This window comes from Colletotrichum gloeosporioides (genome assembly GCF_011800055.1).
Source record: "Colletotrichum gloeosporioides strain Lc1 chromosome Unknown consensus_40, whole genome shotgun sequence".
NCBI lineage: Eukaryota > Fungi > Ascomycota > Sordariomycetes > Glomerellales > Glomerellaceae > Colletotrichum > Colletotrichum gloeosporioides.
Genome location: NW_025544685.1, coordinates 263,860 through 283,534, shown reverse-complemented (window position 1 = coordinate 283,534; position 19,675 = coordinate 263,860). Strand labels below are relative to the sequence as shown.

General features: G+C 54.3%; 8 protein-coding genes across 8 annotated transcripts; 4 read left to right on the top strand and 4 right to left on the bottom strand.

Annotated features, from left to right (window-relative positions):
* Positions 1–984: 984 nt before the first annotated feature.
* GCG54_00005121 (uncharacterized protein) lies at positions 985–1,536 on the top strand (the record flags this gene model as incomplete). Its single annotated transcript, XM_045405152.1, has 3 exons — positions 985–1,131; positions 1,209–1,443; positions 1,505–1,536. 3 exons carry the CDS (start codon positions 985–987, stop codon positions 1,534–1,536), a joined length of 414 nt encoding a protein of 137 aa, XP_045264916.1.
* Positions 1,537–2,175: 639 nt separating this feature from the next.
* On the top strand, positions 2,176–3,265 carry GCG54_00005120 (uncharacterized protein; the record flags this gene model as incomplete). The annotated part of the gene is made up of 2 exons (XM_045405151.1): positions 2,176–2,367; positions 2,426–3,265. 2 exons carry the CDS (start codon positions 2,176–2,178, stop codon positions 3,263–3,265), a joined length of 1,032 nt encoding a protein of 343 aa, XP_045264915.1.
* A 608-nt stretch (positions 3,266–3,873) lies between these two features.
* On the top strand, positions 3,874–4,500 carry GCG54_00005119 (uncharacterized protein; the record flags this gene model as incomplete). Its single annotated transcript, XM_045405150.1, has 1 exon — positions 3,874–4,500. The coding sequence occupies one exon, from the start codon at positions 3,874–3,876 to the stop codon at positions 4,498–4,500; it is 627 nt and encodes a 208-aa protein (XP_045264914.1).
* A 50-nt stretch (positions 4,501–4,550) lies between these two features.
* GCG54_00005118 (Alcohol dehydrogenase 3) lies at positions 4,551–5,654 on the bottom strand (the record flags this gene model as incomplete). Its single annotated transcript, XM_045405149.1, has 1 exon — positions 4,551–5,654. One exon carries the CDS (start codon positions 5,652–5,654, stop codon positions 4,551–4,553), a length of 1,104 nt encoding a protein of 367 aa, XP_045264913.1.
* Positions 5,655–6,710: 1,056 nt separating this feature from the next.
* On the bottom strand, positions 6,711–7,619 carry GCG54_00005117 (N-acyl homoserine lactonase AttM; the record flags this gene model as incomplete). The annotated part of the gene is made up of 1 exon (XM_045405148.1): positions 6,711–7,619. One exon carries the CDS (start codon positions 7,617–7,619, stop codon positions 6,711–6,713), a length of 909 nt encoding a protein of 302 aa, XP_045264912.1.
* A 690-nt stretch (positions 7,620–8,309) lies between these two features.
* Positions 8,310–9,367, bottom strand: GCG54_00005116 (Rhamnogalacturonan acetylesterase; the record flags this gene model as incomplete). Its single annotated transcript, XM_045405147.1, has 4 exons — positions 8,310–8,613; positions 8,677–8,771; positions 8,827–8,896; positions 8,955–9,367. The coding sequence occupies 4 exons, from the start codon at positions 9,365–9,367 to the stop codon at positions 8,310–8,312; spliced, it is 882 nt and encodes a 293-aa protein (XP_045264911.1).
* A 3,124-nt stretch (positions 9,368–12,491) lies between these two features.
* GCG54_00005115 (uncharacterized protein) lies at positions 12,492–13,979 on the bottom strand (the record flags this gene model as incomplete). Its single annotated transcript, XM_045405146.1, has 5 exons — positions 12,492–12,614; positions 12,658–13,111; positions 13,172–13,662; positions 13,727–13,752; positions 13,805–13,979. The coding sequence occupies 5 exons, from the start codon at positions 13,977–13,979 to the stop codon at positions 12,492–12,494; spliced, it is 1,269 nt and encodes a 422-aa protein (XP_045264910.1).
* Positions 13,980–17,034: 3,055 nt separating this feature from the next.
* Positions 17,035–19,253, top strand: GCG54_00005114 (FAD-linked oxidoreductase ZEB1; the record flags this gene model as incomplete). Its single annotated transcript, XM_045405145.1, has 5 exons — positions 17,035–17,131; positions 17,219–17,597; positions 17,645–18,131; positions 18,188–18,287; positions 18,340–19,253. 5 exons carry the CDS (start codon positions 17,035–17,037, stop codon positions 19,251–19,253), a joined length of 1,977 nt encoding a protein of 658 aa, XP_045264909.1.
* Positions 19,254–19,675: the final 422 nt, after the last annotated feature.

Below are 19,675 nucleotides of genomic sequence, written 5' to 3'. Positions count from 1 at the left end.
TTCCTTATTATTATCTATATAATTAAATGCCTATAAATGCTTAGGATTATCACCTTTTATTATAACATAAGCCTATCTATAACCCTATACTATATAGGCGTATATACTACGCCCTTAAATACGCTTATACCTATGCTAATACTTACTAGGTATATTAGGGGTCTGCAGGGCACTTTTAGTGCTATATTCGCTAACTTTTTTATACTATAGGGGTTATACTTATTAATACATACCTACTCTATAAGGCCTCAAACCCTATATATAATAAGCCCTCTATAGCTTTCTAATAAGAGCTTTATGAACAGTTAATAGTAAAATTTAGGCTTATAGCTATTAGAAAGTATTACTTTATACCTATCTAAGATATAGAGGCCCCCCCTTATAAACTTAGATAATATTAGAAGGAATAGCGTTACTACGCCTATATAAAGCGTTTTAGAAGGACTATATTAGGGTAAGTAAATAGAAATAGTAGCTAGGAATAGCGCTATATATATTAGGGCTATATTAAGTGCGATATACCCTTCTATTATACTAGTGACTACTAGGTAAAATAGTATAGTAAAAACGCCTAGATAGTAATACTATAGGCTGGATTTTTTAGGTAGTAGAAGGGTATAGTAACCCCTATTAGTAATATACTTCGCGTAGAGTTAATTATTAATCGAATTACGTAATTAGTTAACTACCCCTGGAGGTATAAATAATCCCTGGCTGAGCTATTTTCCGCCCCTAAAGGGATACTCAGACGCAAGAGAGCGAGGTTGAGGATGCCGAGTCTGAGTATCCGAAGATCGTGACGTCAGCTGGCAGTCATTCCCGCTGATGCACCTGCACCTACATCATGTCAACGAACACCTTTCGTGACGAGTGACTTCAAATAAAGGAGAAGCCGATCTCTTGAGACCTTTGACTGAATTTGGACGAGTCTCATCCCGAACACAGCAATTCAATCGACTTCACCTTGCCTATCTTCTGTTCATCATGGCCACCACATTGACCGGCCGCTGCGTCTGCGCCCGACTACACTACTCCGCCAAACTCGCCTCCACGGACGATGCAAGGACATCTCTCTGCCACTGCTCCAGCTGCAAGAGAGCCTTTGGGACCAACTACGGTCTGACGACCAAGGTTCGTGGCCTCCATGCCGGCCTTCATTCCGTCGCAACAAACCGAGGCGGTGCGCTGATATCCCTCCATGGCCCAAGGTCCCGCTGGAAGGCTTCTCCTACACGCGAGGCCAGCCGAAAAAGTTCAAGCAGGACAACGGCGTGATCCGCGAGTTCTGCGACACGTGCGGCGCGTTCGTGTGCGAGTACGGGGAGGCGGCGGCGGACAAGTTTCGGTACGTCATGTGGGGGACGTTCGACGAGCCTGACAAGGTGCCGCCCAAGGGAGAGTTCTTTTGCGCGCAGAGAGAGGGATGGATGCCGGAGATTGACGGTCAGTATTATTGTGTGTGCTGTCGGGGAGCGGGTGGAGTGAGTGCTGATGGTGGGAATAGGCGTCTTTCACAAACAGGAGATCAAGCAGTGATGTCGCCCACGGATGAGCAACAATTGAGGTCAAGAATTCTGAAAAAGCGGCGCACAGATTTGGGGCAATAGTATCCGTGATACGGGTTTTGATACGGGATACGAGCACACGGAGTTCCGCCGTTGGTTCGGGTCCGGGGATGGTGCCGGGGTTGAGTAACGGCCCTGCAGATTGCCAGACTTTAAGGCGCAATTGAACAGATGAATTCCATTTTGTGCCAGAATCCAACGATTTCCTCGGGAAGGATTACTTTCACTCACTGACAAGCGCTTCCATGCGTGGAGTAATAAATGATTGATCAACTTCACACAAGCATGCGACTTTCGCTCATCCATGCCACCAACGCCAAGACCCCGCGCGCGTGGCTTGCGAAAGCGAAGGGAAGCATTTTTAGACACGAGCAAACCAACCAACCCCTGGACCTGGCTCACAGCATAAGCTGAAAGCCGATCCCCCTCTTATCGCTTTTTAAGCTTGTTCATCGCGCCCCCCCCCTTCCCCTCCATCACGTTCCGCGTCCTCCGTTCATCTGAATCTGCGCTCCCGCGAAACTCTCCCAATCTCTCGGGACAGCGTTCGCGTCTGGAAGTCTTGGCTGCGCATTTCAATCCGTCTTGGACAGCTCATTTCAACAACAAGATGGGCCAGGCAGAAATTCAGCCCAAGCCGGGCTTGCGACAGCGCAGTCGCACAGCGCTTCTCATCGTGGCATGTGCACTCGCACTCTACGCCGGCGTCGTACAGATCTTGACCCTGATCGCCGGCACATGGGTTACACGGGGCTGCGATGGCGTCCAACGGTTGGGACTGTCCAGCCTGTCAGTACTAAAAGTGCGTCTGCAGTCATTCCTGTCCGCGCATCGCTCGGAATGTGGCTGACAATGCGCAGTTTGACGGCATCGTCCCCTCATCCTCGAAGCCAGGCTCATACGATCTCACAATGCACCTCTTCCTCTCCTCCTTCGGCTACGAGTACCCAAACGCCTCGACCGCAGCCTTCGCTACCTCAGAGCCCAACTTACCATATGACTTCATCCAGATCGGCGAGCATCTCGGCGTCGACCCCTCCTCGTGGGCCTGCCTCCGCAGCGCCGACCAGTGCACATCCCCCTTCTTCAACACGTTCCGCTACGACGGCTTCGAAATGACCGGCACGCTGGAGTACGCCTCGCACGTCCTCGCCATCTCCTACATCAGCATCTTATTTCTCACCGAGCTCCTCATCGTCGCGCGCCCGAGTTGGCTGCGGTGCCAGTGCTACTTCGCCGCCCTGAAGCGCGTGTATCCCTGCCCGCGCGGCTCGCGCGCCCAGATCGAGGCCCTGTCGCCGGGCTTCTGGGACAGATACCGCGCGTGGGTGTGGTCCACCTTGCCGGCGTTTGTCTTCCTTCCGGCCTTTGGACTGGCGACGAAGGGGCTGCTGCTCAAGAGCTATGTGAGCCGCCCGGGGATGGACGAGGTGAATGCGCGGTTTGGGGAGGGGTTCGTCGTGATGGAGGGGACGGCGATCGCGGCTGCGTGTCTGGCGGTGGTGTGTGTGTATATGAGAGCGTTGTTGGGGAAGAAGGTGAACTGGATGGAGCAGCAGGGTGCTGTTGCTGATGAAGAAAGCAAGATCACAGTGGTTAGCTTCACGGTGAAGGACTTTACCGACGCCGAACCGGGTCTGTCCCTCTCACCGGACGAGGGCGAGGATGATGATGAAGAGCAGCCGCTCAGGCATACATGAAGCCAGCTGCTGCTACGATGCAACGCATTGATGGAAATCCGCATCTAGATGAAATTACCCAGTTGCCCTACACAGTTACCCCGAATGATACCACAAATCTGAGATGCGCGGGCACTGCCCCTCGTTTCACGAACTACGTAGCTCGATTGGCGAATCAACGAAATCGTCATCGATTGCGGTTCCTGCCGATCGGCCCTGCATAAGGGTGGACAAAAAGAAGAACCGCATTCCGCAAAAAGAAGGGGTTTCTCCGCTAAAACGCCACGGCGTGGAACATGCGCATCGCACCACAATCCTGATGTCATCGCTTCTGCGACAAGCTGTCATCGATTCTGCGCCCGCCCCTCGCATCGGATGAGGTATGAGCGCGTTTGCAGTGGGCAACCTCGTGCGGGTGGGATGATGCCATACTTCGTCAGGAGGAGGGCCTGTTAAAGTGAAGCTGGGCTCCGAATGTAATATGCCTTTTTTCCATTTGTTGTTCCTCTTAATACTTCAGTCATCACGTTACAGCACAGCTACATCACACAGCCACCAAGAATTGAAGACGCAAAGCTCACCGAGATAAACGATTCGATAAAGAAACATCAAGTAAAAAAGCAGTCATCATGGCTGCCCGTCACTTCGCAACACCCATCGCCGCAGGCGCAGTCCTCCTCGGCGGCGGCCTCTACGCCTTCAACAGACACGTCAAGCCCGAAAACCCCGCCGGCGACCCAGCCCAGCAAGTCTATGATACAAACAAGCCCCGCCCAACAGCCGACGAGGTCGCCAACAAGAAGCAGCAGGCCGACGCGAAACGCGACCTCGGCATGGGCGGCGCCGGCGTGGGCATGAACCAGGTGACCGGCGGCACCGACCTAGGCTCCGGCCTCAAGAGCGGCAACACGGACAACCCGAACCGCGACACGCCCAAGGGCCCGAAGGACAAGTTCCCATCGGACGCGGGTGCGATTGGCGGTGGGCAGGGACGCGGCAATGCGAATAGCAGGGCGATTGAGACACATGGCCCGGGGTCGAGCGCGGGCGCGAGTAACACCGAGGGTGGCATTTCGCAGAAGCTGGGGGGCTTCTTTGGCACGGGAGGCGGCAGTCAAGGGAAGGAGAGGCATCAGAGGCCGGTTGATACCAAGGTTGCGAGCCATATGGCTGATACCCCGACGAACCGTGGAGGAAGCCCGTGGGATAAGCACCGCAAGGATGTCACGGCGGCAGCTGCGTCCAACCAGTCATGAGATGATGAGTGAGCCCTTTGTAATTGTAAACTAGAAAAAAAAGTAAAGCATTAATATTTGGCACCAATCTTCTCATCCTCCTTCACTTGCTCCTCGTCCACGATGATGACGGCTTTACCGCTGATCTTGCCGCTGTTCACAAGCTCCAATGCTTCAAAGATCTTGTCCAGTCCGTGGAAGACGTTATTCTCCAATTTGATGCCGTGTTCCGCAATATGCTCCAGCATCGTCTCCGTCTCTCCCCTTGAGCACGTCAAAGTGCCCTTGACCGTAATATCCCGCAATATCAACTCCAAGAACGGAATCTTCACCTCAGCCGGCTGCGCAAGCTGGTGCATCGTGCCGTGCATCTTCGTAACTGCGCATGCAAGCCCAGCAGCAGACTCCGCATCCGCAAGATTCACCGTCGCATCCGCCAGCACACCCCCCGTTGCCGTCTTCACCTCCGCAACAACCTCCGCGTTCCCCTTCCTCGCATCAAGCACGACATCCGCGCCGCTCCGCCGCGCCAGCTCCAACCCTTCATCCCGCGCATCGATCCCGATCACGCGCAGCCTCAGGGCTTTCGCCATCTGCACGCCCAAGTGCCCCAGCCCGCCGCCCGCCCCGACGATGGCAAGCCACTGCCCCGGCTCCAAGCCGGCCTGCAGCACCCCGCGCCAGGCCGTCCTCCCGGCACACGCGAGCGGCGCGGCGCTCAGCAGCGAGACGCAGTCGGGAATCCTTACGCTCGTCCTTGCGTCGGCGCGGACATACTCCGCCAAACACCCGTCCACTTGCATCCCGAGAATACCCTTCTGGTTGGGGCAGTAGTGCGTGTACCGCTCCGGGCCGGTGCACTCGGCGCAGCTCCCGCACAGCCCCAGCGGGACGCCGCACATGGCCCTGTCGCCGATTGTGAAGTTCGCGACCGCGGCGCCGACGGCGACGACGGTGCCGGCGCCCTCGTGGGAGGCCGTGATGGGGAGCGGCAGCGGGAGGGCGCCGGCGTGGAACAGGCTGTCGGTGTGGCAGTAGGACGCGACGGCGACTTTGACGAGGATGTCGTGGGGTTCGAGGGCGGCGGGGACGGGGACCGAGGTGAGCTCGTAGGGCGCATTGTAGGCGACGACCTGGACGGCTTTCATTGTGTCGGGAAGGGTTGCGGAGGCCATTTTGTCGGTGGGTTGTTCGATACGGGCGAGATTGTGATGTTTGCTCGGTGTGGGATGTGGGACGGGGTTGAGGGTCTATCTCGAGGGGACTTTGGTGAGGGTAAGCATGGCTTGGCTGGGCGAGATTGACGTAGTGTTCGTCTTACGGTGGTTCGTTTGGATTGGAGGGGAATATGAAGCTGCGTGAGCTTGGCGTCAGCATGTCGGACATTTCGGGGATGCGAAGATGAGTGGGATCGTACTTTGGATGGGTTCTCAGGTCTGCTTGAATTTCTCAAGATACAGCATTGTGTCTACGGTCCTTGTGACAATGCTCGAGGTTACCAGGCAGGTGTATTTGTTCACATTCTTTCCGCTTCCCCAGACCTGGCCACTTCATCTTGCCATTCTCACCACGTTGATGTATCGGTCGGTCGATCTAACGGCGGAACACGACTCCATCGTGCTGAGCGCGTTGCTTCGTCGTCTGTTATGATTCTGTCCCAAAGACAGTAGTCATGGATCTGACTCTCTGAACCAACATGGATCGCTATCAATGTGCTCTGCGTCAATGGCTGGTTAGCATGTTAATGATCACATCAACATCCTGAAGCATCATCTAGGTAGAAAAAGGTCGAGCCAACGCGATCACCCGCCCACCATCCCGCGTCTCTCTCCCCCACTTGCCGATCCCCCGTGGATCTACAGCCCGAGCTCTCGTCCCGCTGCGGATGCATCCACAGCGGACCCCCGTTTCGAAGCCTTGTGTTTGTCTACGATGGTTTGTTTCTGATAGATCTGTTGTACGCGTTGAGATGGCGAGGACCGGATGAACCGGCTTTGTGTGTTTTAACACTGGAACCCCGTTCACCAAGTTGATAACTTGATACCTAGGCTGAGGCTAGCCCGTCAGACTTAACAACATCTATGACTGGAACGAAGGGGTATGTTCCTAATCGGCTTTAAATCTGATCAAATATTGACATGAGAAGCCTGCCTGTGCATGAACTGACTCTATTTTCTATGCCTATCACAAAAGTGTCATAAACGCCGCGTTTCCCAATTGACGCAAGCCGCTCACTCCTTGGCCTCATCCTTCGGCCGATACACCACCCTATCCTTCAGCAGGCGTGGCGTATCCGGATCATGCGTGGGCAAAACAACAATATCCGTCTGCCTCGCATACTCCTTAATCTTCTTCAGACTCTCAAACGCCGTGAACGGGTCACTGTTCGCCCCATCCGGCGCCTCCGCATCCAGCAAATGAATGCCGTACGTCGCATCCCCAGCCAGAAAGTACGTTTTCTTCGTACCGTCGTCATTATCACCGACGACGACCAATGAAATATGCCCCGGCACATGCCCCGGCGTATCAACCGCAACCACCGTCCCGTTCGCAGTGATGGCACACGACCGCCCCCACGGCCCAACCGCCCTCTTCTCGTCAAAATCCAAAATCCGCGGCTCAAATCCCGGCGGCCAGTCCGACGGGATTGCCCCCTGCATCGCCGCGTAGATCGTGTGCTTCCCGAACGCGTCCCAGTGCTCGCCCCCGACGTAGATCGGCACCTCCGGCGCCGCCGCCGCCAGCTCCTTCAGCCCGCCCGCGTGGTCGTGGTGCAGATGGCTCACGATGATTGCCTGCAGCTCCGTTGGCTTCACCCCGCGCTCGGCCAGGCGGTTGATAATGGCGTCCTCGGGGGTCACGTCGAACTTGTTGAGGATGCCCGGGATGGGGTTCCAGCAGGGGAAGTAGCCGGCGTCGTTGCACTTAGTGGAGATGCCCGTGTCGAAGAGGATCGGGCCCGCGGGGTGCCGGATGAGGAACGCGCCCACCGGGAGGGGCCCGAGCCATGGCCCGGTGAATGAGCGGAGCATGCGGAAGGGCACGAAGGCGTTGGTGATGGGTTGCCCGCTCATCGGCTCGCGCATCCAACATGTGCCGGTCGGGAGGAATTCTACGGAGATCTTGTCGGACGAGCCCATGGTCGGCGATTTGATGCCGGGGTTTCCTAAGCAAGGGGGAGAAGATGGTACTAGACCTCTTGAAGTCTGGTGAGAGACGGCGCGAAGCAGTGATGGGACAGACTAGAAAAACTCAATTGTTTGGCAGGTAAACAAGGCTGGAACCGCTTTTTCAAGCATTTTCATGTCGTACTATGCCCTGCAGGCTGCAGGTGGTCTGCAGCGTCGGAGGAATGCGGCTGTCGTATCTGGGCCAATGATGCGGGTCGCGATGTCTGTCGTCCTGCTTAGAATAGCTAGCTTCGCCACCGGCACTCCGCTTCCAATCCCTGCGGCTCCGGATCCTTGGTTTCGGTCTTACGAAAATATCGTCGTGCAGCTATTGACCGTGAAACGTTGACGGACACCGGGCATTCACGTCGGAATTTCACCCGATCTTCGGTCGGAAGATGACACCGCGTCTGGGAGGTGAGTTGTGCATCGCTGCGGCCGCGCGTAAAACCTCGACATCATTTCATGATTTTCAGTATGAGTATTCAGACACTTGGGGTGTAAGCCAGGTATGAAGGCAATATGCTATGCATTGTATATACGCTCAAGGCAGCTAGACTAACATCAGTGTCCTAGCTCGCCCGAGATCCTGAAAGTATGTGCACGAATCCAAGCTTATGTACGCTCGTAATAGACAATTAGAAAAAGCCGAGAGGCTGCTTATCGCAGGAGAGCGTGGACCGTGGAGTTGTAGTTGTCGATGCAGGCGCCGAGGTAGGTCGAGGTGAGCGAGGCCGTGGTGTTCTTGGCCAGCTTGGCGAGCGCGCTGGTGCCGCACTCGAGGCCGAGGACGAAGGCCTTGTGCATCACGTCGGCGAGGTACGGGGCTGTGTGAGTGTGGTCGTTGGGGTAGTTGGCGTTGATGGTCGTCGCGCCGAGGTTCTTCATCGCCTGCGCGGCGTACTCGCCGTGCGGGACGAAGTAGAAGCCCTTGGAGGGGCCGCCGAGCTGCTGGACGGCGAGCCTGGTGGTCGACAATGTCAGTATTGTGTCAACCATGTTAGGCCGTTTGTTGATGTTGACTTACCAGCAGTAGTAGTAGAAGCGGTCCGCGGACCAGGAGAAGCTGCCGGACTCCCAGACGTTGTTGGGGGTGGCGGCGGAGATGATGACCTTGGCGCCCTAGGTTGGGGTTAGCTTCCTGCGTGTGATGGACTTGGCGATTGTTGAGCCTCACCTTGGCGCTCATCTTGGTTGCGGCGTTCTTCAGGTACGCAGGGAAAGTAAGGACGGTCTCCGCGACGCCGCTGCATCCATTGTTAGTCTATATTGCACTCACACATAACATCAACTAGAAAAACTCACTTGTAGGTCGTCTGGCAGGTCTGGGTACCATCGCCGAAGCAGTCGGTGCGGCCGTTGTCGGTGGTGCTCAGCGAGCCGCCGTCGTTGTGGCCGAACTCCATAATGACCCAGTCGCCGGACTGGACGAGCCCGGCGACGGTGTCGAAGCGGCCCTCGCGCGTGTACGAGCGCGCGCTGCGGCCGCCGATGGCGCGGTTGTCGACCTTGGCCTTGCTGCTGTCGAACGAGTACTGCAGGTACTGGCCCCAGCCCTCGGTGCCGGAGCCGCCGCCGCCCTTGGCCATGGTGCTGTCGCCGCACATCCAGACGGTCGGGGTGGCGCGCTTCTCGAGGACGGAGGAGTCGACGTCGCCGGCGGGCAGGGCGGAGGCCAGGCCGAGGAGGCCGGCTACTACGGAAAGAGTCGCACGCATGGTGTTGGTTGGAGATGGATCAAGTTGGAAGTCAAAGAAAGTGATGATTCGGCCAAGCGAACGAGAGAAAGAGAGGGAGGATGGTGTCGCTAAGAAAGAGATGACAGCCTCAAAAGGAAGGAAAAACAAAGTTCAGGTCTTAAGTCGGGATGGGATGTCTTCTTAATGAAGCTTTCCGCATGAGCCGGGATTTGTGGGAAATCCCATACTCCCAAACAAAGATCACGACCGTAAGTAAACCTTGTCCCTAGTCACAGTCATGGGCCAACCGTCGCTTGCTTCTCACCATCGACCTCCTCAATATCGAAAGGCAACAAACGTGCCGATTCCACTCGTCCGGGGTGGCTGCTCGGCCCATCATTGGGCGAGAACCATCGTGAGAGACAACCCAAAGGGGGCGCGGGCCTGAGCAGTGTGTGCCATGTAAAGTGTGAGTGTTCACCCAGAGCGGAACGGCTGAACGCAAGCCAGCAATCAGGTGAGCGGACTGAGGTCGCATCGAGGGCGCCGCTGAGCGGAGAGGAGTGAGGGAGGGAAAGGCTAGGAAACCCCACACGCAGCGTACCACGCAGTAGCTCTGCTCGTTTCGAACAGAACACCTGGGCGCGTGGCATGCCTTGAATCTCCGTTCCTCGCTGCGCTGTGCAGTTTGTTCGGGCCCGGCTGGTCGGCTTTCTCACTCTCGAATGGGAAGAGGTTTGCCGCGGTGACCCCTTCGCATCCCCACTTCTTAAGGTAAGACAATCGCGCAATCAATCTGGCTTTGGGAAGAAAAAAGGGGGCCCTATTTGGTTGACACGTTTTTCTGGCCTACGGCGAACAGGAATCTCCGCCAATCGTGCGCTCTTGGAGAAAAAGCCGCCAGTGGAAGAGTCTCGGCCGGGATGCCCCAGCGGCAGTTTGCCTTTTTGGGACGGCAATGCAACATGAGTGCCGGAGACGCGAGGGGGAGTGACCAGGGAGAGGCATCGGGTAATACGTAACAAGGGGAACATACTAGTGTACAGCGAGGCCCCATTACCTGTGCCCCCAGGTCGGATATCTCTTTGGGCTTGGTGCGAAACGAAACGGAGAATTTCCATGTTTTGTGAAGATATGGTCAGGCGACGGGATAAAGGCACGCGAGGTTGCGGTTCGCGGACCCAAGACCGCCGCCTTTTTGCCCTCTTGTCAGCCCTTGCAGGATGCCATTTGATGCGGGAGATTGCCCAGACGGCCTGCCGGCATTTGAGCAACCCCTCGGATAGCTCCAGGGCCGTTATGTTGAGCATTGTCCCGGTCGCCAGGTGACCGTGACTGAGATCAGATGAACTCGCCGTCTTATCCGACGAATGCTGGGTCGTGATTGGCGCGATTCGTTCCAATGCGACGTCTCAAGGTGGTCTCAAGCTTTCCGGCCAAGGATCATCCTGAGGGTTGGCAAAGCTTAAAGGCGGAATAGAGATGAATTCAGGAGAGTCGGCGTGATCGAAGAACAACAAAACTTAAGAATAGTGGTGAGCCTCTTGCATGCAGATGTCAACATGGGGGAGCCAGCGACCGTATATTATGAGAAAACTTTGACGAGCCCACCAGAAAACTGCACACTTGTCAGGTCGTGCATTTTCTCGGCTGACTTTTGAACTTGATAGATTCTCTTTTGTGTGGTAAGAAGTTACCCGAACATGTAAATCTAGGGTCCAAGTCTCGGGAAGATTGCAGGGTGAGCTACGATGCAGCTAAGGAAAGAGGATTTAGAGTGGGAATAAGGAAGCACGCAATGTAAGTTGTCTCGGTGTGTCGGTGGAGGTCCACTGGTCGGTGAGGGGTTCTAGGCCATCAGGGTTCTCCTATTTAAATGCGCCTGGCCACTTCATCAGCGCTTAGGATAACGGAATGCTCGAAAATCTAAAGACGCAAATTTGACTGTTCGAAGACTCTCTGTAGCTACTTGTAAAAGTCATGGAATGAAATCCTGCACTTTTCTAGTCAGTTCCGGGTAAAACAATGCTTGGGCTGATTGACGCAAGAGAATCAGGTGTCTGAGTCGTTGGTCCTTCATCTGGAGAAGGTCTGACTGTTACCGAAACCAGGGAACAACAATGCTTTTGGTCGGTGCCGATGACTCCTATCCAATATGAAGGGCAGGGGGCTCTGGAAACAGCACATAGGGGCAGAGTCTCCCAGGACCTGAGTAGATGCTTCCCTCATACTCCCAGGTCTACCACATGACGGCCAGGTTCCGATACTGAAACTCTCATTGCCTTAAGTCAGTTGAACTGGTAAGCTGTGGGCTTTGGCTCCCATGGATCAAACCATTTGTATATCAGGCTTATTACTTTGATGCCGGCGCGTTACGTTTGCAGCAACCTTCTAGCCTTGCTGAAGTGTCCCCAAGAATGCTAGGGAGATGATTGATCACTGTCATAAGGCTAATTAATTAAGACTAAAAGGCAGAAAAGTAGATGTCCAATGATGAATGATATGTTTAATGTCGGCCAGAAGAATAATTAGCAGCAGAACTTGCCATTCTCGAAAACGGAGTGTCGAAATTGTTTCATTACACTTGTGTAGCTATCCCATTGAGTGCTGCATGACGCCAGTACATCAAGTATCCGTTATGTCTCCAAATCTGATCTTGATGAAATCTCTGATTTGCCTGGAAAAGCCTTCGATTTATTGGAATAGTATTTGATTAGTTGTACCCCGCCCCCTCGTGTATGGCGTCAGGTAGCACTTGATGGGATAAGATCGTGAAGCCTTGTGCCCTAATCCACCCATCGAGTCGTAGCCGATGGGATAAATCGAACGTTTTTTGATAATTTCTCAAAGAGCATTGGAAAGAGTACTGCGCTTTCAAGCTTACTTCAAGGTTTGCTGTAGTACCCCTAGAGCTGTAGCGAAATGATCATGACCTGACGTAAGGATGAAATAAAACACCTAATACCATCAAAGTATACGTCCGACGATGGGATCGGTATCACTTCGGCACAGGAAAGACACCTCATTGCGTAAACAAGCCTGTGAGGCAGGCACTGAACCAGTTATCCATATCACCAACTGCTGTGTCCTGATATCATTACAGAAAGACAAAGGAAATGCTGAATCAACCATGCTCCCTTTGCCAACACACTCCAAACTCCTGTCAAACGCCAGGACCCACGCCGAACTTGCTGTTCCGTCTCACCGGCTTCTCAGACTCCAAACGCTCCTGTCCAGATTCCCCATCCTTATCCATCATAACAGAATTCGAATCGTTGTACGTAACCTGAACCTTAAAAGAAAAAAAGCCTTTAGCGTCCTCATCAAACCATCAAATCGTTCTTCGTCTTTTGTCTTACATTGGTCGTTCTCATAATGCCGTTGTACGTCATGATCTCCTCCTCGCTTCCGTCTGGGGAGTGGCCCCTGATCTCCGTGTGCGTGCTGCGCATGTCCTTCAAAGGAAAGCCGTTGCCGACGGTGTTGCGGTGGTGCTTCGAAGTCGTGCCGGTGCCGGTTCCAGTGCCGTACCCGGTTCCGTAGCGCGCATACTGGCTGTTGTTGTAGACGCCGTTGTCGTTGCTGCTTTTGTTGGAGAACATGCCCGGCATCCATTTGCGGAAAAGGGGCCGCAAGGCAGGAACGCACGCGGCGATGATGGAGAGGTTGACTTCGATAGCGCTGTAGGTGTCTCCGACTCCGTCTCGGGCATCGTAGCCTGGGTCTAGGTTGTAGAACTTCTTCCGCAGTTCGTGTACTCGCATGATCGCTACAACTATGGACCTTATCAAAGATCAGCAAGATTCGTAAGAAGAGCGAGAGCGCCTAAAGCCAGCAACTTACACTCCACCCGCCAAGAACACCACGATCAAGCCAATTTTGGCGGCCATGCGCATCTTTAATCCTAGAAAGATCCAAAATGGTATGGCGAGGACGAAGAAATCGGTGATAATGGTAATGATAGCGCTGACAATGTAGAACAAGGGCCCGTCAATCTCTCTCTGTTTCTTGACGCTCATATCCCAAAAAGCGTTGATGGGTATGGTTTGGAACAAGACCGTCAAAAAGATGGCAACCATCGTAAGCAGGTTGATGGTATTCAAGCCGTAGATGGTCCATCTTACTCCGCGCTTGTGACCACCCAGTCGCAAGAGGAAGACGAGCACAGACGACTTGACGAGGGCGAGAATTGGGTTATAGAGAACCTGCATAATCCAGTTCCAGAACAGCATCGGCGCCGGGTCCCAGTCGGCGGGCAGAGACGACGTTGGAAAGCCGACGTAGTAGTACTTGAAGAACATGTACGTCGGAACGAGCAGCGCGAGAGAGAAGAACTATCATCGACTGGTGTCAGCCAAGACTTTTTTCATGATCGGCACACTGCCGAATGATCCTTACCATTGCACCGGTCATGAAGTAGTCGTCTGGAGATTTAGTCAATGGTTGTTCAAAGTACATGCAATGAGATTTGCATACCGAGGCCAATCTGCTTTGTGGTGAACTTGCTGTACATTCTCAAGACGTAGCTCAGTAATGCTGTAAAGGTGAACAGGAACAATATCGCCATCGCCACCTGCTGAAGAGGCGTTGACGGGATATCTCGGACATCTTTCCACTCGGCCTCGATGCCTCGCTGCCACAGAGACTCCATGACCTGCGATAACATCAGAAACTTCGGGAAAGAGTATGTAAAAGTAAACTTTGAACTCCCTCAGCCTGGGCACTGAAGTTAAAATGTTCAGTAGTGGGGGTAAAGCTGGCCAGGGGAGAAGACAAACAGGGAACTCGGGTGGCCGCGATGGGGCCCGTGGGATGGTTCGTGAGATATATACAGATCGATAGATCTCTTTCGACCTCTTGGACGTAGAAACAGGCCTGCTGCAAGGTTCCAGTCCGTACTGTCTGTCGCCAACGGCGAGATCGTTCATTGGCTTGGGCGTCAACCTCTCCGATGGTATGTATGATCACTCGCTATCTCGTATGCTCACAAAAGGAGAAGACCGTGTGGCTGACTCCCGTCTTTCATTAGGCAGGCTTGAAGAACAACCCACAGTGCGTCGCGTGGAGGAAACCCAGATTTCGATCCTGTCTGTTGGTGCCCTGATCGTGACAGACGTGCAGAACACACAGCCTAGTTTCATGGTACTACCTGGTCTCGCGAGCTCCCGGTCAAAGAGGTCTTCGAGAACAGGGCAGGATGAAGCCTGACACCGAAGAAACTGGCTGAAGCTCTTCAAATCTCCGCTCCTTGGGTAGTATTGCTGAATCCCTAGCCGGAACATAAGGCGTTAGTAAACTGATTCAGGGCCTCTCCGCCGCCATCAAGAGGGAACTTCTGCCCTCGGCCTCCCACAGAGGATCTGCCTGGAAGGACTAGGGCTCTGCATATCCGAGACTTGGCTTCAGGAGGCGGGTTTCTCAAAGTCGTGAGTGGTCAGTCGCGGGATAGCGGCCGAGGAGTGCCAGGGGCTAGCCAGGGATGATGCGTTCTCGAACATGAAGGGCTCTCTTGATATCAAGTTCCTGCAGCTGTGTACTGTCTCTTGACAAGGATCAATCGTGCGATTTCATATAATGCCAAACTCTATTTGGATGGAACCGGGAGAAGTACACCAGCTCGTATTCCTCGGATTGACGCTATTCATCCCATGATTGTCCCTGTCAGTGGCCTTTGGCTTCCCAGGAAAATGGAGTCGAGATGGAACAAGGCGACGAACGCACAGGCATAAAATTGAACATTTATTCGTCATAAGATGACATCGTTCCGACGGTGCCAACACGATGAAATCTTCAGGTCCAGATGGATACTGTTGTCCTCATGTGGAGCTAGTCAAGCTGTGGCGTAGCGTTGTTGCTGAAGAACCCCACGCTGTACGAAACAGGATTGAATCTCTGCATATGCGAACCCAAAAGCTAGCGTAGCGATGAATCTCTAGCATATTTCGTTGGCTGCCTACCTGTTCGCTACGCCGCAAATATGACGTCGTTGTCGATTAGCTCAGTTCGCAGTGAAGCACAATTTCAGTAAGGCGTCGCTGTTCCCGGGAAATGGGGCCGGGATGTGAGATCAAAAAATGCGACTGAGGGCGGATGTTCTCTGCGTCGATACGACATTCTCCTCGTTTTTCAAGCCAACCGAGGCACTTCTGTTGGTGAAGAGGACGTGCCGGGGGAATTAGCGAGGTGGAAACCAACCCTGGCCAAGCCCGCAGACATGAATCGCACCAAGATGCTGACGACTCGGCTCACGACCTTTTGACTTAGCGGTATTGCTGATTTCCGAGTGTTACCTCTTCCCCCGACGTGGCGACAGGGTCCAAGGAAAGAGAGTTTGCTACGCCGCAGAGATGCAGTTGAAATTGCAGGCAATCATGCAGCACAAAGCGCCCCTTATCACGGCAAATATCGTCTCTTCTAGCCTGCAAACTAGTAGATAGTGTCATCATGAGTGGTCATTTGGAGTGGCTTGGGGCCCCCAAATGGTCGTGGGATTGATCTTGATTCAAGATGGAGGTCGTCAGCGGCCACACAATTGGATCTGTGGTTGCGGGACAGCTTCCTGGCCGATAGCAGATCACAAAATAAACTCGTATGCTTCCCGCAGAACTATCCACATCCCTTATTATGTGGATAAAGACTGCGCAAATCCCTCATTCTCGCGCCCAGAATCCCATCTTTTCCTTCGGGGTCCCCTGATTTCTGCAGTGGAGATTGACTGACGCGGACAGCCGGAAAGGCAGCAGAGACGGGGGAGCGATGCGGAGATGCGGAGCCTGAAGGGGGACAAAGCGTGCAGAAGGTTCACCGGGGACCTTGCCCGAGATGAATGATCTCCCTCTCCCGACACTCTCTGCGCCACTCTTTCTTCAGGTCTAGACTCCATGTTCAACCTACTAGATTCGCAAAAGTCTGAAGGCGCCTCAGCCGCCGCAGAGATGTCAAATCCAGAGACGAACCTCGCGCCGTCCCGGCTGTGGCAGGTTCTGCCCACAGACTTCGCGCTTAGTTACTAGTGGATGTGCGCTGCGTTCAACGGCTGCGGCAGAGAAGATCTAGAAGAAAACCTGCGTCCATGGTCTTGGGGAACCTAACCCTGCGCCGTCTGTCAATGCCGATGTTGGCAATGTTGTGCCGCTGCAACCTCCTGGCGCGGGGTTTTTCGACTCGCCACTGATGTTGCTCTCCTAGCTGAGACTTAGCCACAGCCTGGCCCAACGAGACAAGAATACTAGATCCAAGTAAGCTGACCCGGCCCCCGGTGCATTGCCTCCCGGGGGCGGGCCCGAGGCCTTTTCTCGTCCTAACGTCGCCTTCGTCCACATCCTCGCAATCTGGCTGATGTCGTGGCCGTCCCGCTATCGATTCCTGTTCCCCATCTCCGCATGCATAGTCCAGGATGCGAGTTAGCCGACAAGATGCTATTGACCAGTCGGCACCAGAATGATCTCTTTTTTCTCTCATGTTATCGACCCAACGGCATTATGTGAGGTCCGCTGAACAGATGCAACGCTCCCACGTGGATGTTATAAATCCAAGTGTGCAGCTCGCTGTGTCTGCTCGCTCTTTTTTCTTCCGCACCGCCAGCCACAAACAGGCGATCACAATTGGAGGTTTTGTCTGGCAAGCACGCTCACGCCCACCTTGTCGCGCCCTCTGTCCAATCTTTTTCAGCTCTCTGCAACCCCCCATCGTTCTTGGCACGTACAATGTCTCGCCTCAGCCAGGTCCTCTTCCTGGCAGCCGCCTTGCCTCTAGCCAATTTGGCGGGCGCTCAGACGATCACTGTTGATGATGCCGTTCTTGGTATGTTGGTTTCGCCTCTTCACTCTGCATGAACCCCCTGACGGACCTGTGGTGTGGGTGACTGGCATCATGACTAACATCCCGCAGAGGCCAACGAATCGACCGTCGCCCCGGCTGCGGAAGCATTGACTGGCGATCTACTAGAAGAGGAGACAGTACAGTTGACCGATGCTGTGCTGACCAACCTCACGGACCTCTCACTGTCTAATGTGTCTCTGTTTGACTTTGACAGTACATCGACAGGCGAGAAGCGTTCTGGCTCGGCCCGCACCTTCAACAAGTGCAAGACATACCCTGGCGACCTCCTGTGGCCGAGTAAGCCTATCTGGAGTGTCTTCAACCTTCTCAGTGGATTCGCTGTGAGTGAGACGGTACCTATTGGTGCTTCTTGCTACGATGACTTTGGCAACTACGATGCTGCTCGCTGCGAGTACATCACCAACGAGTGGACGAACTCAACAATCCAGTAAGCTGTTTACATCACTTGTGCGAACTAGACTGATCATCTTGTAGCACGGAGGACCCGACCTCGGTGATGAGTCCCTTGTATCAAGGTCTCACTTGCATGCCTTCTGGCGTGAACAACATCTCTGCTGGTACTTGTACCGTTGGTGGCTACCCTTCATACGTCGTCAAGGCTACCAACGTGGCCCAAATCCAACTTGCCGTCAACTTCGCTCGTAATCTCAACCTCCGCTTGGTTGTAAAGAACACTGGCCACGACTTCAACGGTCGCTCTTCCGGGTCAGGTGCTCTGTCCGTCTGGACTCACTTCCTAAAGAGCATCAACTTCTACATCAACTACAAGACAGGATCCTACTCTGGCCCGGCCCTCAAGGTTGGCGCTGGTGTGCAAGGATTTGAACTGTATGAGGCCGCTGAGAAGTATGGCGTGACCGCAGTTGGCGGGGAGGGCATGACCGTTGGTTACGCCGGAGGCTACCTGGCCGGTGGTGGCCACTCGCCCATGTCACCCAAGTATGGCATTGCAGCTGACTCAGTGGGAGCAACCCGACTATCTCGCATGCAACACAACGTTGCTAATGATGTTTCTAGGTCCTGAGCATTGATGTTGTCACCCCTGATGGCCGATTTGTGACCGCCAACGAGAACCAAAACACTGAGCTCTTCTGGGCCCTGCGTGGCGGTGGTGGCAGTGAGTTCATCTTACCACACAACATTGGGACACCACAGCTGACCCTGTGCAGACACTTTCGGCGTCGTGACCTCATACGTTGTCAAGGCTTACCCCAAGCTCGACAGTGTTGCCGTCATGACCTTCAGCTTCAGCACCGGCGCAAACATCACCAACGATGCCTTCTGGGCCGCTGTCAAGGCCTACTGGGAGGGCTTGCCTACCTGGAATGAGGCCGGCAACTATGAGTACTGGAACATCTTCCACACTGGACCGGAAACACTCACCTTCACCATGCTTCCCTGGTTCGCCCCCAACATGACTTTGCAGGAGCTCAAGGACCTCACTGCCCCTCTCTTCGCGAAGTGGGCCGCCCTCGGCGTCAATGTTTCCCCTGTCTACTCCGAGCACACGAGTTTCCTGCCTGCCTGGAAGGCCGGTTTCCCCAAGGAGCTCGTCGGTGGTACGGCTGCTAAGACTGCCTGCCGTCTCTTCCCCACCGAGAACTTCGCCGATGCCACTAAGTTCAATGCCACTTTCGAAGCCATCAAGGGCTTGAGTGACAAGGGCGGCGAGATCATCGGCTTCGGAATCACCGGTGGCCCCGGCCCCTACCCCGATAACGCCGTCAATCCGGCGTGGCGCGGAGCCGCCATGTTCGCCATCTCAGTCATCGGATGGCCTGTTGGTTCTTCCATGGAAGTCGCTGCCGAGAGATCCAAGCTCTTGACAAACGAGTGGATGCAGCCCTGGCGCGATGTCACGCCTGGAAGTGGCGGCTATGCCAGCGAAGGTGATGTCACTGAGCCCGACTTCAAGCAGTCTTTCTACGGAACGGAGAAGTACGCTCGTCTTCTTGCGTTCAAGCAGAAGATTGATCCTAACGGAGTGTTCTATGCCAACCTGGGTGTTGGAAGTGATGACTGGTACGTCACGCGCCAGCTTGACGGACTGCCTACGCAGAATGGTCGACTGTGCCGAGTATGAACGGTGTTCACATAGCGTTCGGGTGTTATTAGACGAAGCTTCACTTATAGACATAATTCATCGTCTCCATACGTATATTGACCATCAACGACGCGAGATAGTGACTGAATAGCTGTGAACCACGGTCGTTATTGATCTGTTTGAAGATTTGCAATCGGGAACCCTTGAGCCGCCTCGTCTCGGAATCGCTCCCAGACGCTGGAAAAATGAGTCCCGTCGTTATACTCGTCCGCCGTCAACTGAATGCCGCTACTGTTAGCCGGTTGTCAGCGAGTTTGATTCAGAGGACACTTCAAAACGAGAAACGGTCGAAACCGTGTTACTCACCATCTAGCAGTCGTAAGTCCACCCCAAGCATGTACCGTCGGTGCAGGCAACACAATCCTTTTTGCCGTTAACACACTCCTGGCAGTAGAAGCCGT